This window comes from Denticeps clupeoides, chromosome 1 (genome assembly GCF_900700375.1).
Source record: "Denticeps clupeoides chromosome 1, fDenClu1.1, whole genome shotgun sequence".
NCBI lineage: Eukaryota > Metazoa > Chordata > Actinopteri > Clupeiformes > Denticipitidae > Denticeps > Denticeps clupeoides.
The window spans coordinates 3,074,694-3,085,558 of record NC_041707.1 but is presented as its reverse complement, the minus strand read 5'-3'; the positions used below and the strand labels follow the sequence as shown (position 1 = coordinate 3,085,558).

The window sequence follows — 10,865 nt, the reverse complement described above, 5'->3', positions numbered from 1 at the left end:
TTTCTTGTGTGGTTATCGCAAGTTCGAAGATGCCAGGCGTGTCCGGTCTCATGTTTGTAGATATTGTAATACTGTATGGAGAAAGATTAAAAATCTATTTATTGATCTCTGAGTTGTGCTGTTTGTTTCGATGCTAATGGAGGTGGCAGTGGCCGGATATGGAAGTGGAGAACTTTTATAAACTTATTTATAAGAGGTCACGGGGCACTGATTCTGAGTCGATGTAAAATAATACTGATATTGATTTATTTTCTTGTTTCTTGTATGAACAAAAGCAAATATAGAAATTCAACTATAAATCAATAAAATATGATTCATGAACACAAACATAAATATGTATGCCTGTTAGGGATTATTGTCCCAGTGTTCTTTCTCGGTTATTTTGCTGATTGGCTGCTGGTGGTTGAAGAAGCTGGTATCGGCTGATGCCGAAGTTTCGGTGCATGCCTAGACTTTACTGACGCGGACGACTGACGAGTGAATCTAAAACTATTTAAAGCGGCGGAAGTGATCCGGCACCATGCAGTAACAGATGTGACACCTTCAGCCCTCCAGATGTGTGGAAATGACTGCATCTCCAGGTGAAGGGAGATGGTCACACATTCATCCTGTGGGTGGGGAAATTAGGTTTAACAGATGAGTCAGACGTCTATTTTTAATGGTTATGAAAGTCGCCATGCTTCAATTTTTATTTCATTTCATCCTCCAAAGCATTTCCCATTCAGATCTTTGTTTTATATTTATTTTTAATAAATATATTAATTTAAATTCCTGAAATAGAAACCTGAATGAAATGTGCAGACGTGCAGATCCTACTTTATCAGTGAAATCTCCAGAAATCGCTGGTGTTGCAGCCTGGTGGCTCCTCCTGCTGAGAACTTCTGACCGTCACACATTTTGCATACGGTCTGCCTGACAGCGCAAACAGGTTAAAAATAATTTTCTCGGTTGTTGTATTCAAATTATGAACGGGCGAACAAGATGACAGGAATCTTCATGTCACCTTAAATCTTTACATTTTTTAAAACAAATGACATTACAAGAGATTTTAGAAGCTTGCAAAGGAATTTATTTTAAATCGTTCCATTAACAAGTTTTCTTGATGGACCATGACAAAAAAGAGACAATAAAGAGTAAATGACAGTAATGTTTATGGTCTAGAAATGGTCTAGAAAAAGAACCTGTTTTAGAGTGGCATTAGACCCTCTCCGGACACAAGGGACAACTAGGACAATCACATGGAAATAAAAAATGGAAGTGATCATGGGTAAGGGGTAATTCAGAGACGGACCCGCTTCCAGGGTAGGAAGAACAGCAGTGGGCGTTACTGTTAACATGGGGTTAACAGGACTCATGAATATAGGAAGTCCATTATTTCTAAGATTGTCCATGCCAATGATCTCTATTATATCTCTAACTAAGTATTGAAAGTGATTGTGAAAATCACTGCAGCACAGCACACGGTGACATGGTGAAATGTGTCCTCTGCTTTTAACCATCACCCTTGGTGAGCATTGGGCAGCCATGACAGGTGCCCGGGGAGCAGTGTGTGGGGATGGTACCTTCATCAAGGGGACCTCAGCTTCCTTACCCGTTAGGCCAGAATGAGGACATCAATTCTACTGAATATGTTATATGTAATGTTTTTTTTTCAACGGCATGTAAAATGATTGAGCCTTAACCACAATTAAAATGAACGCGTTTTATTAATGAAAAGACAGACAGAAAGATGGTCCACACATGAGTTGAGTAGAAGAGGACGAGTGTGACGATGACTTGGTGGAGGTGCTGCTGTGTAGATGTTGGAGATGTTCTCTCTAGCTGCACTGTCCCTGTGTCACACTCTTGCTGAGTGGCTGCTGGAGGGCGGAGTGTTTGATCTGACAGGTGTAGGTGTGTCCAGATCTCCAGCCTTCTGGGGGAAGAGTCAGGACGCTGCTCTGGGAGAACGTGCCGTCAGGCTGGCGCTGGGACTCGGCCGTCTGGAAGTCAGCGCTCGCCACCTCCTTCTCATCCTCCAACCAGGAGAAGGCGGCACCGTCAGGGTGGAAGCCCTGGGCCATACACGCCACAGTCACCCTGTCCCCAGAGAGGAGGGGCTGGGACGGGACTAACAGATCCAGCTGGGGGGGAGAGGGAGGACGAGCTGGAGAAGAGACACAAGACAATTACTTCTAATAAACAGGCGATTCAAACAGACAAACAGAGGACAAACAAGACAATTCACACTCTACAACATTGTTAAAAAAAAAATATCCATATTTATCTATTATGAATTCATGATGTATATTAATTTGCTAAAAAAAGCAGTTATGACTAAAATTGCATTTAATTCCCAAAATGTAAGTAAAGATATTTTGAAGACAGTTCAAATTGGGATAGCTGTAACTGTAATGTAAAAGTTTATCCGAGTGTTTCTTAGAGTTTAATATATTTAATAAAAAATGTCATATTTTTCAGGGGATAAACAATTCTATTCATTTAAAAAATGAAATAATTGAGAAAAACTCAATTAGAAATTTTGTTGTCACCTGGACATATTTATTGCAAATAATAATTTTACTGATAAGTACATTAAAATTCAAGAAAATGTTTTTCGAAACCATGTAAATCTCTTTAACTTGTATAATGAACATATGAAAAGTATTCACCAATATAGAGCTGAGTTCCTCCACCGAACGTGTGCCACAGTGTTATACGGTCGTACAAAAAGCTGCGAGCTGCAGCCCAGACTTCATGCTGAGGCTCCACACTTCAGTGCTCATGAGGTCAGGAATCCAACAGACAAAACAGGAGGAAAATCTCACGATCCCTGCAGGAAGTCAAGTCCAACTCATCACCCACCTCACACTGGGCCGCTCTCAGAGACTGGACTCGGTTAGACTGGGTTTAGTCCACGTTTAGTCCACTTCAGAGGATCAGGAGGTTTTTGTAGCAGCACCTCAGTAGACTGGAGCACTGTGGTACAAGCCAGATGTAGGGCAGTTAGGACAGGCACAGTAGTAGACCGCCTCATCATCAGCCGTCACTCCATCGATTTTGAGATACTCATCATAACCATTTTTAGAGTAAGAGAACCTGCTGGGTAAACCACTGGCTCTGGTGCTGCCAACAAGCAAGAATGTAGGAGCTGATCCAGGTTTCTGTTGGTACCAGGGTATGTATGAAAAGTCACTGCCCTCCTCACGACAGTGAAGCTGGATGTTTTCCCCCAACTGAGCATTTTGGCTTTTCGGCTGGATCAGTTGATAAGCCTGAAGACCTGACAAGAAAAACAAACCTTCAATACGAAACATTTATTTTTACATCCATTAAATATCCCTGCATAAAATGTAAAGTACAGGATTCCTGTTATGAAAACCATCAGATGTTGTGTGATGAGATGTTCTTACCAGACATGGTGAAGATTAGTGCAGCGAAAGACGCCGTGTTGAAGATCATGATGTTCACTTCAGCTGGAATCAGAGACGAGAGAAAAGGTTCAACTGAAATGAACAGACTGTTCCTTATAAAAACCCACAACACTCCAGTAGCACCTCCTCTAAACACACCCCTCCTGTAGAACCTCCTCTACATGCTCCACTCCTGCAGAACCTCTTCTACACGCACCCCTCCTGCAGAACCTTCTCTAAACACACCCCTCCTGCAGAACCTCCTCTACACACACCACTCCTGCAGAACCTCCTCTACACGCACCACTCCTGCAGAACCTTCTCTACACGCACCACTCCTGCAAAACCTCCTCTAAACACACCACGCCTGCAGAACCTCCTCTACACGCTCCACTCCTGCAGAACCTTCTCTACACACACCACTCCTGCAAAACCTCCTCTAAACACACCACTCCTGCAGAACCTTCTCTACACGCACCACTCCTGCAAAACCTCATCTAAACACACCACTCATGCAGAACCTTCTCTACACGCACCACTCATGCAGAACCTCCTCTACACGCACCACTCATGCAGAACCTCCTCTACACGCACCACTCCTGCAGAACCTCCTCTACACGCTCCACTCCTGCTGAACCTCCTCTAAACACACCATTCCTGCAGAATATCCTCTAGACACACCACTTCTGCAGAACCTCCTCTAAACACACTACCCCTGCATCACCTTCTCTAAGATAAGATAAGATAAGATAAGATAAGATAAGATCAACCTTTATTAGTCCACAAGTGGGAAATTGCATTTGTCACGGCAGAAAGTAGATAGAAACAGAGGTAATAGCAGCAAAAAATATAATAAATATGTATATGTATATATCTACAAATGTACAATTAAAATCAACATATGTGCAATGGGTACACCTGTACAGTCAGTAATTACCGTGACGCACCTTTCCTGCAGAACCTCCTCTAAAAACACCACTCCTGCACACACCACTCCTGCAGAACCTCTTCTAAACACACCACTCATGCAGAAAATTCTCTACACACACGGTTTCTGCAGAACCTTCTCGAAACACACGGTTCCTGCAGAACCTTCTCTAAACGCACCATTCCTGCAGAACCTTATCTAAACAAACCACTCCTGCAGAACCTTCTCTACACACACAGCTCCTGCAGAACCTTCTCTAAACACACGGTTCCTGCAGAACCTTCTCTAAACGCACCATTCCTGCAGAACCTTATCTAAACACACCACTCCTGCAGAACCTTCTTTAAACATACTACTCCTGCAGAACCTCCCATGAACAAACCACTCTTGCAAAACCTTCTCTACACACACGGCTCCTGCAGAACCTTCTCTAATCACACGGTTCCTGCAGAACATCCTCTACTGTACTAGCATACATGAATCATTAGCGCCCTCTTGCGGCTACCCAGCATAACACAGACCATAACACATTGCATGTGGACACAATGCTGACCTGACTTCCTGTCTGCGCCAAACATTGTGGTGAATGGTGTTGATGACGTCATTTCCGTGAATGCACCGTTCACATCTACAGGCCGCTCTCCTCCTCGTCCCACCTCTCTCCTCACTGTTCTGTAGGAAGGCTGCATTGAGTAGCCCAATGTGTGTCCCAGTTTGTGTGGTCATGTGACTGCATGGCTACATTTGATAGGTGTAACTGTGTCATGTGATTTTTGCTTCTACGTCTGAATGGTAAAACATGTCAGATCTACTGGTGGCATCTTTCTGGTAAAAAATAAAGCAAATAATTGTTTTTTAAAAATCGAGACAGGTGTTGCTCAATGTAGCGAAGAGTCAAGTTTCTAATTCACAAATGTACTCAAATGTAAAAATATGCCGTTGTAAACCTACACTTAGAAGTTCATTTTCAAAAAGTTTTCAAGAAGTTACTCAAGTAAATGTAAGTCATTACTACCCACCTCTGGATATTGCAGTCATGTCTCATGACCATTTAGCAGGAGGTGAGAGTTCCTGTAATGATGCTCAGGAAGGAGCTGATCTGATGTAGATTCAGCAGCTGAGCAGTAGGGGGAGGTACTAAGCTCACAACTCTTGTCATGGGGCTGATGATGGGACTCCCTCTGGTCAGCAAGAGGATCAACACACAAGTACCGTCTTGTTACGTCCCACAACGTGCGAGGTGGTTCCGTTTCTTTTCTTTTGTTACTGTCTGCAGGACTGTCACATGCAAAACGCATCCTACCGGGATTGGCGGAGTTGAGGCACCGCCCACGGACGTGGTTGGCTGTGTGGCCGCCCTGACCAATCACCTTTTGCTTCATGGCTTTTTTTAATGCCCTGTAAATAGCTAAACAAACCTTTTTTTGTCCTTAAATTCAAATGAGTCCAATCCAGCCGTCTTTTACGGTTGTTTATTCTCCTCTGACCGCAAAGTAATCCATAACATGAGCTTCTCTCATATACAAAAAATTGAAAAGTAAAAATGTAACATTTGTACCTGTATGGCATAAATGATCCGGTCAAAAAATTCTGTTTTTAAAGACTATTCCTCATTTGTACTGTCATCTCTGTGCCATCTTGTCTTATCACACAAATGCTTAACAAAGCTTACTAAACTAAATAGCACATTTGTCTCTTACACTCCTCCTGTTGGCCTTTGTTCATGTTAGTTTGGCACATAATGGTTAAGTCCATCACCAACCTGTCACACACTTTCCTCACCGTATCCGACCCCTAGATGGGATGTGACATCCCTTAGTGGATAAAACAGTGGGAATTCGGCGTTCTGGTGTTTGTTGCTCATTTAACTGCAGGATGATGGACCAGAGTAACCAGCATTTAATCATCAAACCACAACACATCTTCAGTGTCCATCATTAACTCCTTAGTGAACAAGTGAGGCCTGTTGAAGTTCCATTGGTTCAGCAAAAGCAATAAGTTTATCTACATGAAACACAAGTGGGGCTCAGTGAATATTATTAGAACCTATAAACTGATCGGCTGTAATGATTTTATCTTGAATCCCTCTCTAACCCTAGTTACCATGGTTACTAGATCAGGGTAAGTTAGGTTAAATTTGTGTGATCTGTCCCCAGATGTGTCTTTTTTCTCCTCTCCTGAGAAACATGGAGGGTTTTGCATACTGACTGCTTGACGGCACAAACAGGTTAAAATTATTTCTCTCAGTTCCTGTAAATATTCAAATGATGAAGAGTCACACACTGAGGCAGGAAAGATGATGAGAAACTGAAACTGAGTTCAACTTCACCATTTAGTGATTATATTGATCATGAATTCATTGAATTAACAGCCAACTTAAGCCCTCATGGACTGGAGCTTCAACAATAAAAGGTTAATCATTAACATTGAGTTATTTTATTGTATTGTTATAATTGGTTGTTTGCATAATGAAGATACTTAAAGGTTTAATGTTAAGATGAAACCAAGCATAAGAATAATCATTCACTGTAAATAGCAGTAAACCCCACCCACTCACTGTTAATCATTTTCAAATTACTGTGATCTTTCTTCTCTCCTGAACTTTCTTCAGCCTGCTGCCATCAGGGAGGAGACTGCGGAGTCTCCAGGCCAGGACCAGCAGACTAAAGGACAGCTTCACCCATCAGGCTGTCAGGAAGTTCAACTCTCTCCTGGCTCTGCCCCCACTCCCCTCACTCCCCTCTTCTGCTCCACAAACTTTCTGAATTCTAACACACACACACACACACACACACACACACACACACAAACTGACCTGCACCAGTCACTCTGTGCAGCATTGGTCTGCCAACTACCTCACGTTGTCACTTTTACACTCTGTCACTTTTAAGCTCTGTTGCACTACATTGTTCACATTGTTTACGTGGTTTGCACTCTACACCATGTGCCCTTATTTGTATATTGTGTTTTTAAATTTTACACATTTGCTTATTTTTATACATTTGCTTATTGTTGTATTTAATGTTACTTGTATGGGTCTGAGAGTAACGCAATTTCAATTCTCTGTATGTCCTGTACATGTGGCAGAATTGACAATAACGCTGACTTAGACTTTATGCATTATTCACTAAAAACTAATTTTATTGTTAAATTTCACCACACTATTGAAGCATGAAGCGATGAAGATTTCAGGTTCAGAAAGTTAAAAACAGACATTTTGTCCTGATTCTCTCTGCAGAATTTTTTGGTTAAATACTAACGTCTCTGGTGAAGTTTTTTTTATTTCTAACCCTGAACTTTACACCTCTGGAAACCCTCATTATCCCACAGACATAATATGAAAATGATGTGTTTTAAACAGTTTGAAGTGGATAAAAATGCTTTATTAATGAAAAGACAGACAGAAAGATGGTCCACACATGAGTTGAGTAGAAGAGGACGAGTGTGACGATGACTTGGTGGAGGTGCTGCTGTGTAGATGTTGGAGATTGTAGCAGTCAGTCAATATTGAGAAGGCCAGAACTGATGGTCAAATGATGATTTATTGAAGCCGTCCGTGTCATCAACCAACGTAAGAGCTAAGCAAGAGCAGATAACAATAATTACAATCACATGCACCGTCATGCACAGCACCTTACGTTAGCATATTTCTTTCCCTTAACATAACAAATCACGTCTTTTCTCACAAACATTACAAGTTGCTCAAATATACTTTAGTCATCGTTACAAACCTTGTTCCCTTATCAACTGATGCTAGATTTATTGCTTTCAACTTTTTCGGTTGTCCTTTTCTCTGCGTTCCCACTGAGCCTCTCCTGCTTTCCCTCGCGTCTTCTGTCTTACCTCAAGCTCAGTTCCGTTACCGTACTTCCGCTTACAAAGGGGTTATCAAAATAAGAGCGGGTAACATTACATTCATGTAAATCTTACGTTTTTGGTCTTTACACTCCCATCAAATTATTTTCTGTTGAACATATGAAACACAAATAATTTATAAAAAAAAACTTAACACTTAACATAGTAAACATCTTAACACTGTAACTTGAGAAATGTCCATACACTCAATCATCAGGAATTTACATTCCACTATCTTCCAGCAGCAGAACTAACTTATGAACTGGACGTTCTACCACTGACATTTTATTCACACGCTGACCTCCTTTGGTAAGATTTCTGTCAGCAAAGGCTATTTTAACCTTTCTGACAAGTCCATCTGTATCTTCTACAGTGTCCAAGATTCGGCCAAGCTTCCATTGGGATCGAGGTTGCATGTCATCTTTGTCCATTACTATGTCACCTATTTGCATGTTCCTTTTAGGTGTGTTCCATTTTTGTCTGGTCATAATGTTTTGAAGGTACTCCTGTCTCCATCTGCTCCAGAACTGCTCGAGTAAGTACTGTATTTGACGCCATCGTTTGCGTGCATACAAGTCCGCTTTAACGAACTGTCCGGGGGGAGGCGGAGCCGTTGAGGTTTTCATTGTGACAAGATGGTTTGGAGTAAGTGGCTCCAAACTTTGTGGATCATTGAGATTGTCTGTTGTTAGGGGGCGGCTGTTTACTATTGCAGCTGCTTCATAGAAGAAGGTTCTGAGGGAAGAATCAGTGAGCCGACCGGGTGTGAGAGCCAATGTTGCATTAAGAACATTTCTTACAGTTCGTATTTGTCGTTCCCACACTCCACCTGCGTGACTAGCATGAGGTGTGTTTAGGATGAATTCACATTGTTTTTCTGCAAGGAAGGTTGTCAGTCTGTCAGCGTCCATTCCACTTTGTGCTGTGTTCAGCTCATTTTTGGCACCTATAAAGTTGGTACCCTGATCACATTTTATTTGTCTGACTGAGCCTCTTATGGCAATGAAACATCTGAGTCCATTTATAAAAGTATCTGTTGACAGATCCTCTAACATTTCAACATGGACTGCACGTGAATAGAAGCATGTGAAAAGGAGGCCGTACCTTTTGTGTTCTTTCCGTGCTTGTTTGGTCAGGAACGGCCCAAAAACGTCCATACCACAGTATGTGAAGGGTGGAGTGTGTTCAATTCTCTCTGTGGGTAGATCTTTCATTTTTTGTCCTTCCACAGGTCTCCTTTGTCTACGACAAAACACACACTGGCGAATATAGGATGCAACCTTTTGGCTTAACCTTGGAATCCAATACCCACTGGATCGTATCTCATTCATCGTGAAGCCTTTTCCTTGATGACTGACCCTTTCGTGGCATTGGGCAATTATCAGTTTTGCGATGTGATGTTCTCTGGGAATGATGGTTGGATGTTTGAATGAATTTGGGAGGGATGAATGCCGTAGTCTTCCTCCCACCTTAAGCACATTATCTTTGTCCAAGAAAACATCCAAGTTGTGCATTTTGTTGTTCTTTGATAGTTGTTTGCCTTTGTTTAGTGTATCTATTTCATTTTGATATGCTTGTCTCTGTAAGTCCTTGATAATGACAGTTTCTGCATTTTGTCTTTCTGTCACAGTGGTGATCGTGTTTGATTTGTCTTTAAGCAGGTATCGTCTGAGACGTGCTACTGCACTGACTGCGCGGGACCAGGATGAGAACTTTCTGAGGCGGTCACTAAGGCTTGCATGTTCAGCAGTTTGTGTACTTAGTGTCTGCACCCTTTTCACTTCTGGGTCTCCTACTAGGAGTTCAATATTTTCCTTTGGTGGGTGTTGTATTTCTCTTTCCCATAGGAATTTAGGGCCAGTAAGCCAATTGGATGAGAGTAGTTCGTTTACTGACATGCCCCTGGAAGCCATGTCTGCTGGGTTTTCGGCAGTAGGCACATGAAACCATTGTTGTGGTGTGGTATTGTTGCGGATTTTCTGCACTCTATTCGCGACAAAGGTGTGAAAACGCCTTGCCTCATTATTTAGGTATCCTAGAGTCACTTTAGAGTCAGTCCAAAAGAACTCTTCGACATTGTCATAAAGTAGTTCCTCTCTCAGCATGTTGCTCACGGTGACTGACACTGTGGCTGCGGTAAGTTCCAGCCTTGGGATTGTGGTGATTTTTGTGGGTGAGACACGTGCTTTGCCCATAATGAAGGCACAATGAACTTCCTTGTCTTTGTTTAAGAGTCTGAGATAAGAACATTCTCCATATCCTGTGGTGCTTGCGTCAGAAAAGTGATGTAATTCTCTTTTCACCACATCTCCAAAATCTGCAGGAACATAACATCTGCTTATTTGTAATTTTCTCAAATTGTGAAGATCTCCCTTCCAGCGCTCCCACCGTGGCCTGAGATGCTCTGGTATCGGGTCGTCCCAATTCGTTCCTTGGCGGCACATTTCTTGGAGGATTCCTTTGCCATTGAGCACGTAAGGAGCTATGAATCCAAGGGGGTCATATATTGCCGCAACTGTGGATAGGATGCCCCGCCGGGTTGGTGGTTGGTCTTTTAGTGCGATGTTGAACGTGAAGCAATCTTCCTCCACGTTCCAGTAAATGCCAAGTGCTCTTTCAGTCTGTGCTTCATTAAATGTCAAGTCCTTTGTTTTTGTATCTGTGGCATGCTCTGAGGTCGGAATACTATT

General features: G+C 42.3%; 1 long non-coding RNA gene and 2 gene segments (V, D, J or C); all 3 read right to left on the bottom strand.

Moving 5' to 3' along the window:
- Positions 1-1,687: 1,687 nt before the first annotated feature.
- LOC114792561 (immunoglobulin lambda constant 2-like) lies at positions 1,688-2,837 on the bottom strand. The segment is given in 3 exon segments: positions 1,688-2,146; positions 2,652-2,720; positions 2,834-2,837. Coding segments are annotated over 3 exon segments (402 nt in total).
- LOC114797764 (immunoglobulin kappa variable 1-39-like) lies at positions 2,664-4,926 on the bottom strand. The segment is given in 4 exon segments: positions 2,664-2,958; positions 3,079-3,262; positions 3,393-3,455; positions 4,874-4,926. Coding segments are annotated over 4 exon segments (315 nt in total).
- A 2,755-nt stretch (positions 4,927-7,681) lies between these two features.
- Positions 7,682-8,096, bottom strand: LOC114792670 (uncharacterized). Its single transcript, XR_003750144.1, has 2 exons — positions 8,052-8,096; positions 7,682-7,898 (listed from the first exon to the last, which is right to left on the bottom strand). It is a non-coding gene; the product is annotated as an uncharacterized LOC114792670 (long non-coding RNA).
- Positions 8,097-10,865: the final 2,769 nt, after the last annotated feature.